General features: G+C 37.9%; 5 protein-coding genes across 8 annotated transcripts; 3 read left to right on the forward strand and 2 right to left on the reverse strand.

The window, feature by feature from the left end:
* The first annotated feature begins 107 nt into the window (after nt 1-107).
* Nucleotides 108-5,905, forward strand: LOC116426830 (dynein axonemal intermediate chain 3). The gene is made up of 14 exons (XM_076366472.1): nt 108-184; nt 604-817; nt 890-1,092; nt 1,245-1,676; nt 1,746-2,066; nt 2,170-2,418; nt 2,510-2,666; nt 2,775-3,105; nt 3,176-3,498; nt 3,606-3,834; nt 3,905-4,205; nt 4,267-4,443; nt 4,535-4,882; nt 5,036-5,905. The coding sequence occupies exons 1-14, from the start codon at nt 122-124 to the stop codon at nt 5,201-5,203; spliced, it is 3,516 nt and encodes a 1,171-aa protein (XP_076222587.1). The 5' UTR covers nt 108-121; the 3' UTR covers nt 5,204-5,905.
* A 124-nt stretch (nt 5,906-6,029) lies between these two features.
* Nucleotides 6,030-7,097, forward strand: LOC116426828 (superoxide dismutase [Cu-Zn]). The gene is made up of 2 exons (XM_031976396.2): nt 6,030-6,332; nt 6,672-7,097. The coding sequence occupies exons 1-2, from the start codon at nt 6,030-6,032 to the stop codon at nt 6,939-6,941; spliced, it is 573 nt and encodes a 190-aa protein (XP_031832256.1). The 3' UTR covers nt 6,942-7,097.
* LOC116426826 (uncharacterized) lies at nt 6,586-8,403 on the reverse strand. 2 transcript variants are annotated; one of them, XM_076366448.1, is made up of 2 exons: nt 8,005-8,403; nt 6,586-7,741 (listed from the first exon to the last, which is right to left on the reverse strand). In XM_076366448.1, exons 1-2 carry the CDS (start codon nt 8,037-8,039, stop codon nt 7,144-7,146), a joined length of 633 nt encoding a protein of 210 aa, XP_076222563.1. In that variant the 5' UTR covers nt 8,040-8,403; the 3' UTR covers nt 6,586-7,143. The 2 variants fall into 2 exon arrangements, with proteins under 2 accessions (XP_076222563.1, XP_031832250.1); XM_031976390.2 differs by having other exon boundaries at nt 6,586-7,748; nt 8,005-8,383.
* Nucleotides 7,734-11,792, forward strand: LOC116426823 (S-adenosylmethionine mitochondrial carrier protein homolog). 2 transcript variants are annotated; one of them, XM_031976386.2, is made up of 9 exons: nt 7,734-7,851; nt 8,889-9,352; nt 9,435-9,640; nt 9,722-10,507; nt 10,639-10,795; nt 10,895-11,004; nt 11,086-11,326; nt 11,400-11,538; nt 11,596-11,792. In XM_031976386.2, the coding sequence occupies exons 4-9, from the start codon at nt 10,442-10,444 to the stop codon at nt 11,735-11,737; spliced, it is 855 nt and encodes a 284-aa protein (XP_031832246.1). In that variant the 5' UTR covers nt 7,734-7,851; nt 8,889-9,352; nt 9,435-9,640; nt 9,722-10,441; the 3' UTR covers nt 11,738-11,792. The 2 variants fall into 2 exon arrangements, with proteins under 2 accessions (XP_031832246.1, XP_031832247.1); XM_031976387.2 differs by lacking the exon at nt 7,734-7,851 and having other exon boundaries at nt 8,522-8,953; nt 9,171-9,352.
* Hsdl2 (Hydroxysteroid dehydrogenase like 2) lies at nt 11,693-14,146 on the reverse strand. Of its 2 annotated transcripts, none has more exons than XM_031976378.2 (8): nt 13,892-14,146; nt 13,599-13,762; nt 13,278-13,491; nt 12,960-13,165; nt 12,675-12,872; nt 12,383-12,601; nt 12,177-12,305; nt 11,693-12,101 (listed from the first exon to the last, which is right to left on the reverse strand). In XM_031976378.2, the coding sequence occupies exons 1-8, from the start codon at nt 13,903-13,905 to the stop codon at nt 11,989-11,991; spliced, it is 1,257 nt and encodes a 418-aa protein (XP_031832238.1). In that variant the 5' UTR covers nt 13,906-14,146; the 3' UTR covers nt 11,693-11,988. The 2 variants fall into 2 exon arrangements, with proteins under 2 accessions (XP_031832238.1, XP_031832239.1); XM_031976379.2 differs by lacking the exon at nt 13,892-14,146 and having other exon boundaries at nt 13,278-13,347; nt 13,451-13,491; nt 13,599-13,749.
* Nucleotides 14,147-14,246: the final 100 nt, after the last annotated feature.

Genomic DNA, 14,246 nt, shown 5'->3' on the forward strand with positions numbered 1-14,246 from the left:
TCTCGTTCATTTACGAATATAATTAGGTCTGTATATTTGCATTGACAATAATATTTTAAACTCGCATAGCTAAAATATCTTTCCATTAAAATATTCTTCAACTACAGAATTGTGAATTAAGATGCACCATATGCGAATAAAGTTCAATTTAATATCATGCCGAGCACACCATTGTCCACTCGAAGTATGTATGCAACTGTTAATCATCGATAAATACTTTTCATCGTTAATACATACAACGTTACTAATAAATTATCGCGAAAACATTGTAAGCAAATAAAGCTGAAAATTTCAAAAGGAAAGTGAACAAAGTTATTCATCTTATCGATCGATCCGTTAGGCTTCTTTTGGTACTAAACTGCATGCCGTCAGTCGATAAAGTCGAACAAATTAACCGAAGTGGGTAAAGTCGGGTTAGATATTCGAAATCTTTTCGGTTATTCCAGTCGATCGAATTGATTTTCATTTCACAGATTACTATAGATCCGAAAGTGACGTGTCCGTTATGAAGTTAAAGCGACAAGCGAATGCCGCGCAAACGAACATGTGAGTATTTACCACACTCGAAGAATTACCATTCGCCTCATTGTTTCCTCGTAATAGGTTAATAAACGCATAATGAGCAACGAATCGAACAATGACGAAGAGATGGTCGACGATGCGAAAGAACAGAAGAAATTTCCTGTCGGAATAGAAGGGAAGAACGAGGACGATCGGTTTGAAAGTTCCACTTACCCCTACAACTTATTCGACGAAGAGGAAGATGAGGGTGCGTCGAAACTCGACAAGGAATGGGACGTCGACGGAGAAGAAAAATGTTGGTTGGACGTTATTATTTTTCAATGAACTACTGATGAAAATTTCGAGGTACGATCATTCGGTTTTTCAGCCCTGTCCAGAGAGACGATCGATTGGGAGAAGGAGGCCAAGAGAACGGTGCAGCTCGACATCGAGCCAAGGCCAAGACGTAGAACCATCTACGAACTCGATTCGTACGGGGCTTCCGGTCCTTCGGCCGTCGACATCCTCAAACTGAATTCGATGGACACTGAACCGGAGCCACCGAAAGAATTTCGATACTCGACATCAATGGTGGATCTCTAAATCATCGTAGTAGATTTTCAAAGGACATTTTTTCTATTCACCTATCTCTTGATCTTTACTATCTTCACCGATATCGATTAGAAAACCGGAGGCACATTTAAAAGGGGCACGCGTGTAACAAGGCGCATATGTATCCCCAGGGTATGCCAGGAATAGCAAGGATAAATTTATCGGCGTTGACGCAAAAAGTGATCGGTTGCGTGATAGGAGAGAACGTTAGCACAGAGTACCCCTGGGTGTACGTCAGAAAGGAGATTATCGAAGACAACATAGATCTTCACGAAGAGAGCAGTGATTTCCTGCCGGTGAAAGAGGAAATTCGCGAGTTTCCGGACGAGAAGATACTTATCGGTTACGTGCCGTCGCTGACCGAAGAGGGTCAATTTTACATCTGTTTGACTCCCGAGGGGCAAGACGCTGTCACGGAGTACATCAGAAAGGAGAGGGAGGAGCACGAGAACCGCGTTAGGAACACGGTGTACAAACCATTGGGCCAATGGGAGGAACTCGGGAGTAGCGTTGAAGTCGAGACCACTATCGTCACCAAGACGAGACCGCTGTTAGAGATCGAGGTGTATAAGAATTTGCCTATTTCCGAAGCAGAACGGAACGGAACGAATGAATCTGTATTTCTTGATTAGTACGTATCTGCCGGTGACATGCTCAACGTACAATTGGATCTGGTGGACAGAGCAGCGGACGATCGGAAAGACGGATACATCGAACTCCTTCCCTATCGGCAGACCTTTGAAAATATTTCACGGAAATTGATGTACAATGCGTCCCAGGTAACACCGAACGTCCGGGACGTCGATGCTCAGACGATCGTCTCGACGGCCGCGAACTGCTGGAGTCAATACGGATACGAGTACGAGTCTCCGGACATTTCGTCCTTCACCGAGGAACAGTTGGATCAGTTCCGAAACTTTCTGCGTCGTTTCACGAACGAACTGTGCGACCAAGTCTGTGAACGTTAATGCTCTTTGAAATAGGACAATTCTATTTGAATGGAGAACAGGCAAAATGGTACACCTGTTTTTTCCTGTTTTCCGATATAACCGGCAGATTCTGTTGAACGCTATGTGGGACATTTACACGAACGATTACATGAATTTGGTGCGGGACGTAAGGGACACGCAATGGTCTGTCCCAGAAAGATACAAGGAACACTTGAGCTTTCACGACGGTACCCGTGTGGTAGAGAAGGTGATCAACGATCTTTCGTGGCATCCATTGTGGACCGGGGTTCTCTTCGCCGCGTACACGCGGTATTCCAAGAGTCATCGTCTAGTTGGCCCTAAATCATACGAGGATGTCAGTACACGTATTCTTCTATGAATATATATATATTTATTAATCCAAGGAGGAAATTACATTTGACTTGTTCGATCGATTTCCAACGTAGATATTGAAGACCGACGACGACAATTACGTCCTGGTGTGGTCGTTCAATGATACCTTAACGCCGAAATTGATTCTAGAATGCCCAAGGGAGGTGACTGCAGTCGCCACGAATCCATTGGACGCGAATCTGATCGTAGGTGGCTGCGGGAATGGGCAGATAAGTAAACGAAATACAGAGAATAAAGAGAAATAATAAGGAATTTGTAAATTTCTGGAATAATGGTACTTCGCTCTTATTCATCTGTCATTCATGCTGACCCTGCAGGTTGTAATTTGGCATATCCCCGGGAAAATCGAGCAGATCGAGACGGTGATCGTGCAGACTCCGGCTCAAGTGAAGTACAGGCTCGCTATAAGGAATCTGACCACGTGGCTGCGACAAGTATCCGCGACCCACGCAATTAAACCTACCGCGGTGTCCTCCTTGAAAGAAAGTCAAAAAGGCTCCATAACTCACATATCATGGCTCTCGTCTTACGATGCCGTCGATGAGAACGGCGCGATAAGATCGTTACCGGAGGATACTCCGATAGACGATTTAAGCGTTCAGTTCGTTACCTCGAGCGAAGACGGAACAATCGCGTTCTGGGATCTGAAGTGAGTCCAGAATTTTTCCAATTAGCACTTTATTCGTTTACTCGTCTAACCGGACATTATTTCTCGCAAGGCGACAGAAATTCGAGAAAGAAACGCAACGGATCACGAAGAGAAAGGGAACGATCAAGCGGCCCGAGACGTTGCGATCCGCATCGCCGTACAGACATCTCGATCGTATCTTCCGACCGCACTATTTACTGCTGGTCCATCATCCGAATGTCAGTCGTAGGGTGGCAATTTCCACTCTCAGCATCTTCGTGCCGCAATTCGAGAAGAAGCGAGTCGATCTCGCCCCACCCACGAGGGACATTACCATTAGAAGGTTCTTTAAAAACATAGTCGAGAAACCGGATTACGAAACGCTGCCGAGCATATTCGTTGGCACCGTCGAAGGTACGTAGATCGATCAACTGAATTCAATCGATTCGATTGACCCAACGAAATTCGGCCAACGACAGTCAAGGCTACGAGCGTAACTCGAATCGAACCTTAAATATCAGGTGATTTCGGTTGCGTCAGCTGGAAAGGATACGAGTTCTCCACCGGTGTGACCGTTAACACTGAAACTTGCGAATGGTCCTGGTGCAAGAAGGTACACGATGGCCCGATAACTCACGCCATCAGACCTGGAACGTTGAACGATGTTATAGCGACGATAGGCGGAAAGATATTTGCCATTTGGAAGGATACCTTCGATACGCCATTGATGTGGAAAAAATCAACTGTCGGGTATACATGATATAAAACGTAAAGCATAAAATATATATGTATATATATTAATATATACTTTCGAATGTAGATACACAGCCGGTTCATGGGGCAGTTTCCGTCCCACGGTTTTGATCCTGGCAAGAATGGATGGAAGCATCGAGATTTGGGACTTTATAGTGAAAAGCGAGGAGCCTGTTATCACGCAGAGTCTATCCGGTCGCATAATCACAGGGATTTATACCCATCTGTTGCACTTGAACCCGCAGTGCGTAGGATTCTGCGATTTCAACGGCACCTTGAGAATGTTCCTGCCTCCGGTCACGTTTCTTAAACACGACAGGACTAACGAGCAGTGGATGAGCAATTTTATCAAGCGGCAGCTGATCAGGGTAATAGAAGTTGTTTGCCTCTTCGCTCGACGGATGATTGTCGTTCGTTTTTACGTCGCAGATAGAGAATCGTACCAATTGGCAGAATAACTGGCGAAACACGCACCGTCAGCTCATCGAAGAGAAGCGAAAGCTAATAGAGCATATCACGGAAAAGAAGCAACTGGAACAGATGGAGAAGGTTAAAGATCAATTAACGGAGGCGGAGCTGACTGCGGTGGAAATAGCGAAGACGTCGGTATGTAACTGCCCAAATGCACATGTATAGATCACTCGGCTTCGGCGAATAAACTTCTCGTTATCGCGCGACGGGATGACATCGTGCACAGAAACCATGGGAAATGATCGAAGAGGCACGCGAACGGTGGAAAGCGATGGAACTGAAGCACATGCAACAAGTACTTCTAGAGAAGAAGGGTTTGAGGAAAGACGATCTGGAAAGACAACGAGAGCCCATTCTGAAGATGCGAGAGGAGTCACGGAGGAAGAAAGAGAAGCTCCAGGAGACACTGGACACGCAAGGGGTGATTTTCGAGCACACGATTAGCGTGTTCTTTCCGGAGCGCCAAGTGGAAAGCAGACAAGCCTCGACAGGCCCGGTGACGCAGTCCGTTTCAAGGAGAACCCATATAGACACAACGCTGGCGGACACGATACTACAAGGAGAAATCTTACAGGTGAATCACGATATCGTACAATCGTAATCGCAATGCTAATTGACCGCAGAGCGTTTATTATAATATATTCGTCTCTTGTTTCGACAACGACCGTTGTTTCCTCGTACGCGCGGAAATCATTTTACTCGACTAAACTCTCGAATTAATTCGAAGGCCACGTCTTATGTCGATCCGGACGAAGAGATTCTGCGCAATTTTATCGAGACGCAGACGAAAATGCTGACGTTCCTTCAACAAAATCCACTGATCCACACGTTCGATTGGCGGAAAACGTTGCGAGAAGGAAAATCCCGGCGACTTACCGTGCATTACAAGATTTGATGCTCGATGCTCCACGGCATCGAAACTGCTTATTCTTTGAGATTTAGACGTTACGAACGCGACGATCTGAAAGGAGTTCAATCGACGAGAAAAGAAGACTGTCCCGATCGTTATTACTCCTCGCATATAAGATCTTTCAATTTGTGGACCGATTAAACATTCAAGATTTCTTCTTTCTTCTTTCTCTTCTTTTTTAACGCGCAACCCTCAAGGACAACCCATTTTTAAATGCCGACCGCTTTCGAAGTTCGAACGTTCGGAATAGCCGCAGGTCCAGAAAAATCACGCGCATTACATACTTTGTTACGTAACCATTCTTGAAAAGTACGTCGTTATCAAGACCGATTAACAAAAACGAATGAAAAATAAGGTTGACATCGTTCCCCTTTGACATTCTGATATAATCGAATACAGCACGAATATTGTACGACTGATGCACAGATAGCCCGCATGCGTAAAAATATTATTTCTGCACATTCTAAACAACCGTGAGGGGATCCACTTGCATAAAACAGGTTCCCTTATAAACAGAACTCTGGCCAACATTCAACTAGTTAATCGACGAACGCGAGCCTGCGCACGTGTTTGTAGTGAGTTCCTTTCACTTCCTAAGCTTCTCCTTTAAGATCGAACATCTCCGTATACGATGCAGTAACTCGCGAGTTTTTAACCGTCGATCGTACGATAATACAAATTACAGAACTCGGATCGGTTCGAAAAATATCAGCAAACGATATTAAAGTGACGTTTCGAACGACGATTCGCAAGAGCTACTTCATAACCGAGTTACAAGGAATTCGTTGCTTGCTTTTTCAGAGCATTCAAGATGAATCGTTTGGTGATATTGTTTCTCGCTGTGATCGTTAACTCTGCGTCGAGTAAAACGATCTTGGGTACTCCTGCAGCTCAAGGAACGACTTGCGCGACAGTGGAGTTAGTAGCCGCTAAACCGCATGAGAACAACGTGACAGGAAGTCTAAACTTCCGTCAAGAAGGACAAAACGGTCCGGTTAAAATCGTTGGTACGATACACGGTCTCGCCAAAGGGTTACACGGTTTCCACGTGCACCAAGATGGAAAGCTAGGCAACGGCTGCCTCGATGCAGGTCCACATTTCAATCCTCATATGGTACGTGACACGCTAAAGATATTTATCGAGAATTCTTGCTAATAATATTTTAGTTTTTTCATCATTTTAATCTCCATTTCCTACTGTACTTATTTGGACAGCGTGAAAGATCATTTTATTTTCTCTCGGATATCGAATCTTTCCATTGCATTCCATTTGATTCTTAAACGATACAAGTCATCTACATATCTTTTATATGCTTCTTCGTTGTACGTCTTCTTTAATATCAATAGCTAGAATACTCTCTTGGTAGTTACCTTCCAACCTTGTATTTAATTGAAACGTCAATTTTCCAATTTTCTTGTACAATTCAACGAGTTTGATAATGTTTACATTTAGGTGCACCACTGTGGACCAGACTGCTCCGAAAGACACGTCGGTGATTTGGGCAACATTTGGGCAGATGCTTGTGGGACAGCTTCAATAGACATTACAGACTCTGTGATTTCCCTTCACGGTGACCACAGCATTGTTGGGCGTGCTATCGTAGTTCATTCCGGCGAAGATGACTTGGGAACCGGAAGTAACCTAGAGTCTCTGAAGACTGGAAATGCTGGAGGTCGCCTAGCTTGTGGCACCATTGCTCTTGAATGTTCAAGAATGGATTAGTAAGATTATTATGATATTTAAAATTCATGATATGTTTATATACATGTATACCTAGATTTTTTATAAAATTCTCCGAAACGAATTTGTACACATATACGAGGTATAAAAATGAAATTATACATAAATAAATTGTGAAGACAAATTGTATAGAAAATATTCGTTGGATTATCAGTCGTTCGAAGATGAAAAATTCTACTAAAATTCAACCTGATCCCTCTTGTTTCGTTAAAACGCAGTCGTATTGCAGTGTATTGTTAGGGGAGTACCGAGCTTCCGGTCCCGTCTGCAATAAACTTTCAAATTGCGACTGCGACTGCTGAATACATTCCATTTCCGCTTGGTGAACGATTCTCGATATTTCCGTTTTCACTTTGACTTGAAGCGCGGGCGCGAAACCCCTGACAGTTTCCGCTATTGCCTCGAAATACTTGACCAAAGCGTCGCGAGATGCCGTTGGTTGGTTGTTCGAGTAATCCTGTACGAATATACCGGGATTAATCGGCTGTGACTGAGCAACGGTACACCAGGAATTCGGAACTGTTTCAGTTGGCGAAGTTTTTCCATTATCAGACACGATATCTTTGGAAGCCGGTGATGCCGCGGGTTTCTCACCGTAGAGTCGCGACGATCTCTTTCCTTGGAACGCGTTAGACTTCTTCGACTTGTCGAGAAATGGAATGACGAATGCCATCTCGGTTTCGTACTTCCACGGTTTCCCCTTTCTTACGGTACCATTCAATCTTCTGTTCTTCCGAGATTTCGAATAAAGATCCCTCAGATAACTCCATCTCGTTTTGCACCTAACAGCTTGAAACAATCATTTGAAAATAGTTGTTCCCTCGAATAGAAACGGACGTTTTATCGCAGATGTTTACAGTCTATTTGTCGAAATTAACAAAAATAAGATATGGTGAGACAAAACACGATAGTTAGTCGCCTATTTGAATCATCAAAGTTCTTTTTCATTAAACTCAGCTGAACAACTATTCTGATTGTATTCAATTTTGTTTGCTTGAAATTTTCTTTAAATATTCTTTAAATTCGCTTGAAATTTGCTTCTAACCTGGTATTCCTATTTTCATTCCAATTTCGTCCCATATATTATCCCGTAGAACCTGATTATGGTACTCCTTAGCGGTACGATCGTACAGCTCCCTGTACTCTTTCACTTTCGCAATTAATTTTTTGTCATCCATCTTTCTCAATTATTCTACATCTCGCGTTCAAACGAAACAAAACTATGGGAAACATATCGGTCACAGTACGAATATTTCATATTCACAGTTATTTACGTTGTCTGGACATTTAACGGAAATGAACGGTTTAAAGAGTATAACCGAATTTTCGGTTCGTCCTGACCGCACTAAATATTCGCTTCGGTTCGGCCAGAAACCGATGTTCTGAATCTAAATCATAAATAAAGTGTAATAGAGATACAACGTTCAATAGAAACTTTTGGTACATTATCATGTTGATCGGAAATCGACACGGTAACTGATTAGAATAAAATTGCAGCGCCACACGCGGTTGGAACGAAAACTATCACCTACAAATTAGGAATTTCTCTTGAAAGTTGCTCATTATTATTAGAAAATCAACGTTTAAATTCGTATCATGGCTCCTCAGTTATAATCTTTTTACTTTCTGTTTTATTCCAACACATATAAACAAAAACTATTGATATCGCAATAAAGTAAATTCAATTCACGTTATCATCGGAGAAGGAAAACATTTGGCGCCACGCTTATTATTTCAAATTCAATTCGCTTTAAACGTATCTAAGTGTTTTTCAATTTCTTCTTCCGGTTTTTACAAAATAGAAGAACGTTCGAACAATATACAATTTAACATACCTGTAACTTAAATATTTGAATTCAATTATTTCCTTCGATAAACAACAAATATGGATGAGTTCATTTGTAACAAATGTTTTGTTACGGCTTACAGAGGAAAAAAACCATTTTGTTTAACGCAATGCGGCCACATATATTGTCAAGGATGTATTCAACAAGGTGATGAACAACGAAAGTTAAGAAAGTACAATAATTTCGCGAGTAAAATACTGCCCCTAGAAAGGAATATTCGATCAATCGAGTTAAATAAAATAATTAATAACACAGTAAATAAGTGTATAAAATACTTTCTGCTGGAGATATCAGCAGTGTATCACGAAAAATAGCAAAAGTTTATCACACTAATGTTTATAAAATATAACCTTTCACAATGTAGCAGAGAAACAATGTCCTCGGTGCCAAAAAGTGGATAATTTTTCTGTGGCACTAGAACAACCTTCCTTGTCCCAAGTGCAAAACTATTTTCTTCCACTCAAGGAATCATTGGAATCGTTGTACACAACTTGTGGTTTTCAGAGTAGCCAAATGAAAATTATGGTACAACGGTTTCTTGAAATTGTTAGTTTCTACAATTTTCATCAATACATATATATATATATTGCGTGTAAAAAAATACAGCTAACTTATGATTTCATTTAAGGACAAAAAGTATGAATCGCTGAAATCTCATTACTATAATCTTAGTCAAAATATGCAATTATTTAAAGATAAGTATAACAAATTAAAAATGATGAATATAGACCTACAAAAGAGACTCATGTCTTATGAAATATATAATAGAACGCTAAATTCTTCAAGCAATATCTCTACACCAATAACTTCTGCAAAGAAAAAACTCAAAACAAGGTAAGTACATAGTTTTTCTATTGATTTAGAACAATATGAATGCATATTTTTCATCTCTCAATATTATTTATATTCTTACAGGCATACTGCGAATTCGTACATTTCAACTTCTGGAACTAATATGATATCAACTTGTACAATGTCCGATGGTTTTCGCATAACAAATTCTGCTAATCTATACCGTTCTGGTGAAATTTCAGATACTAACCCTTCATATACATTTAGACACTAAATAAAAGTGTCAACTTTAATATCTAAATTTTTACTTGCGATTAAATTTTATATCACCTGTTGTTTATAATTAATGTAACGAACAAAACCGGGTTAAATAGAACGTCAATACCTGAATGAAAAGGGTGTTATCTTCTAGAAAGATCAGACGAAATTACAGACAAATGAAAACAGACTTTTTGACAAAATTGTTAATAATTTACAGTTAGGTTCTGAAAGATATCATTATTTAAAAACGCGACTGACGAAACAATCATCGGATGAGTTTCATTGATTTCTTTATCAATGTACTAACAAACTTCCATGCGTCTTTGGAAGCAATATTTTCGTTCGTTTAACTTGTTCATATAAATTGAACATTAATTTAAATATTAAAATTAAGAAAAATGATAATAAATCTGTTATTAGGATGTCGTAATTTTTATTAATAACAATAGAATTGTAGTGATTTTCAATAATAAAATTCATTGGTTTACGTACTTTTTGGTTAGAAGTACATCTGCGTTTACCTATAAACACGTGTATACCACTTCAAACGGTCCGATCGTTTTTATAAAACATTCATGTCAAATGACAACACACGAGGAACAGTTAAACCTGCTTGATGTGAAATTTACTTTCATCTCAACATTAATAGTAAGTGAGATATGCTTTTTTCATCCAGTTACATTTATATCTTTTTATTGTCTCCAGAAACATACATCCTAAAGTTTTGCAAACTATACTTGCTATAAGATATTTTTACTGTTGATTATATTTTTTAATAGGCAGGAGGATTAGCTGGAACTGTTGTTGATATAACATTATTTCCATTAGACACGATAAAGACACGATTACAAAGTGAATTAGGATTTAAAAAAGCAGGAGGATGTTCTAATCTTTATAAAGGACTATTTCCTGTAATTATTGGTTCAGCACCAAGTGGTAAATAATTAATATTATATGTATAAATTACAGAATATTTTTAATGTATGTCAAATGAGAAAATCTGTGAAATCTATTATATTTCTTACAATATTTCAGCATCTTTGTTTTTTGTAACTTATGAGGGTATTAAAAATACATTACTATGCAAGGTTCCTGAAAAACATCATACCACAGTCTATATGATTGCTGCATCTTTATCTGAAATGGTGATAATTTTTGAAAATTTGCATTCCTTTTACTTAATTTAACTTGTACTTAATTTAATGTTATTTTTATATTAAATGAAGGCAGCATGTATAATACGTGTACCAGTAGAAGTTGTAAAACAAAGGAAACAAGCATTAGGTTTAAAGAAAAATATTGTAAGTCTTCGATTACTATATCGTGGATATTGGAGTACTGTATTGAGGGATATGCCTTTTAGCTTAATACAATTTCCATTGTGGGAATATTTTAAAAAAGTATATAGCTTAAATATAAAGAGAGATATACTTCCGATAGAAAGTGCTGTATGTGGAGCAATTGCAGGTTTAACACTTGTTTACTTGCATATTATTCAAACTTTAATTAATACATAATTAAAATATATGAAATATGTTAGGTGGTATTTCTGCTGCTGTTACTACTCCATTGGATGTTATAAAAACAAGAATAATGCTTGCAGAAGAAAGCACAAAATCTTCACAACTGAAAATGTTGCGTGTCTTACGAAATATCTATACAAAGGAACATTTACAAGGGTAAGATTTACTTTCATAAACTTTAAGTTCGTTGCGAGTATATCGATCGTTTTACAGGCTTTTTGCTGGTCTTGGTCCCCGAGTAGCATGGATAACTTTAGGGGGTTTTGTCTTTTTCGGAACTTACGAAGAAGTGAAAGCTGTAGTGACAAAATATGTTTCACGTCTACATGTATTCTTTAGAAAAAGTAGTATTTAAACGTTAATAATGTACATGATCGTATAAAAAATAAAATAATATTTTTACAGATTAATAGTTATAAATATAGATTAACTTTTATAATAATTATAAAATATATTACAATATGTAAAAATATATTATTTGCATACATGTACATATATATTATTTGTATGTGTATGTCATTTATATATCATTTATGTATATTTGCTCCAAATGGATATATCATATGACATTCATTTTTTACAAAAAAAAAATATTCTTCTCACACTTTACAGTTTAGACTTCAAGCTTTGCATTAATTTTTCTAATTTCATTGCCTTTTGAAGGTTGCCTTGGATTTTTAATTTTCCCATCACGAGTGCCGTCGCGGGATTTAATTTCCCTAAATATCCATAAATAGTTAATCTTTTAATATCATTATATGCGTTAAATGTAATATTTTAGTAAACTTATTTACCAGCAAACATTGCAAAAAAGTTCTGTGAATCCATTGTTAATGTGGCATCCGGTGGCTGACTTGGTTCTCCTTTTCCTGTTGAACCTTTACCAGTTTTAAGGTCTAAATACCACGTACCTGCTTCGTTACCTGTAATATTTATATCAAACAACGCGATTATGAATCAGATTTTGTTTCAAGGTACTTTCTACAAATAACTTTCTTACCTTTGACATTAAATTGAAATATGGCTCCTGTTTTGCTTACAAGTTCACTACTTAAATTAGCCTCAATAGCAGTAAATATTTGTTCAACCTTTAATTTGTTATTGCTTTGCGTATTATCAGCCTTTGTAGTACCAAAGCCCTTTTCTATTTGACCCTGTAGGCTTAATTCTGCTAGATTATCTTCCAAGAAAAAATCTAGCATCAAATTATCTTTATTTGCTGGAAAAGCAAGATTATATAATTTTATACAAATTAAAGACAATACTTAAATATTCATATCTAATAAATATACCTGGATTACACGCGTAGTTAGTGAAATCATTAATTCCTTCATTTTTTAGTATTTCTTCATCGATCAGAAATTGTCCATTGATAGATCTACTGTCTTTACAAATTAGAGCATAAACAGCATCTCCCATTATTTCTGGCTTACGACTATAATTATCTGCATTAGGACCACTTAACATTTCAATTGCAGCAGTATGAATAGCTTAAATAAAAATAAAAAATGTATTGAAAGTAAATAAGAAAAAAGGAACAGCTCACTATAGGAACACAAATTAAATTCTAAATTTACCAGTTTTTGGCCAAACCGCATTCACAGCAATACCGTCTTCTTTAAATTCCTCTGCCATACCAAGAACACACATTGACATACCATATTTTGCCATGGTATACGCAACATGATTTTTAAACCATATTGGTTTCATACTCAGTGGTGGACTTATGTTTACTATATGTGGATTCTTACTCTTCTTCAAATATGGTATGCAAACTTTGGACCTTAAAGTGATATCACATAATTATTCTAAGTCATTTCTTTTTCATTTGATAACATTAAGTTAACATAATTGTTGTTAATTTAAATAATTAGTAATAAATATTTTATAATTACACTAAAAATGTTCCTCTGGTATTGATGTTGTGCATAAGATCATATTTTTTCATATCCGTGGATATTGTGCCTGTTAAAGAAATTGCACTCGCATTATTAATAACTACATCAATACCACCAAATTTATTAAATGCTTTCTCTACTGCTGAAACTACTTGCGCTTCGTCCCTTACATCTACAATACATGGTAACGCTTTTCCACCTGCTTCCTCAACTAAAACACATCATTAATTCCTTTGTCATTTCTCTGTAGGTAATTATTACATATGATAATATAATATTTCAACTTGTTTTTCCAACAAATACGATAAAAATAATTACTTTCTGCAGCTGCAGTATATATTGTGCCTGGTAGTTTTGGATGTGGTTCAGCAGTCTTGGCTGCAATAACAATATTTGCCCCATCTTTTGCAGCTTTTAAAGCAATACTTTTCCCAATACCTCTTGACGCCCCAGTAATAAAAATCGTGCGACCAGCGAGTTTTCTACGTTAAAAATCCATAGGTTACGTACCAATTTTTATAAACTATTCTCTATAATCTAGTTAACATTAACAATTATTCACTATCATCATAGTAATTTTCATAATATTGTCTGTAATCTATATTACATACCCAGTATTGATCATATTGTAAATGGTTCGGCAAACCGTCAAAAATAATATCGGCTTATTGTTAAATTAATCTGTGCAGTTCTACTGACGACGTCGAAATAAAGAATTATTTTTATAAAATAAATGACTGATAAGTGGAGGGTACAATGTTCAAGTTGGTTCAAGCATCAACCTTTAAAGATATGTTAAATCAGGTCACTCTGTGAACGGGAATGAATTTTCTCTTGTCATTTTTGTCTATTCGCTCCCCACCAACCATTATCCCCTCAAACTTCGAAGTGGCCGTGTTGAACGTTAAACAAACGAAAAAAGAGGATCCGTCTAAGAAAGAATAAACGAAACAGCGACTTATTTTT

Source organism: Nomia melanderi, chromosome 1, assembly GCF_051020985.1.
Source record: "Nomia melanderi isolate GNS246 chromosome 1, iyNomMela1, whole genome shotgun sequence".
Classification (NCBI taxonomy): Eukaryota; Metazoa; Arthropoda; class Insecta; order Hymenoptera; family Halictidae; genus Nomia; species Nomia melanderi.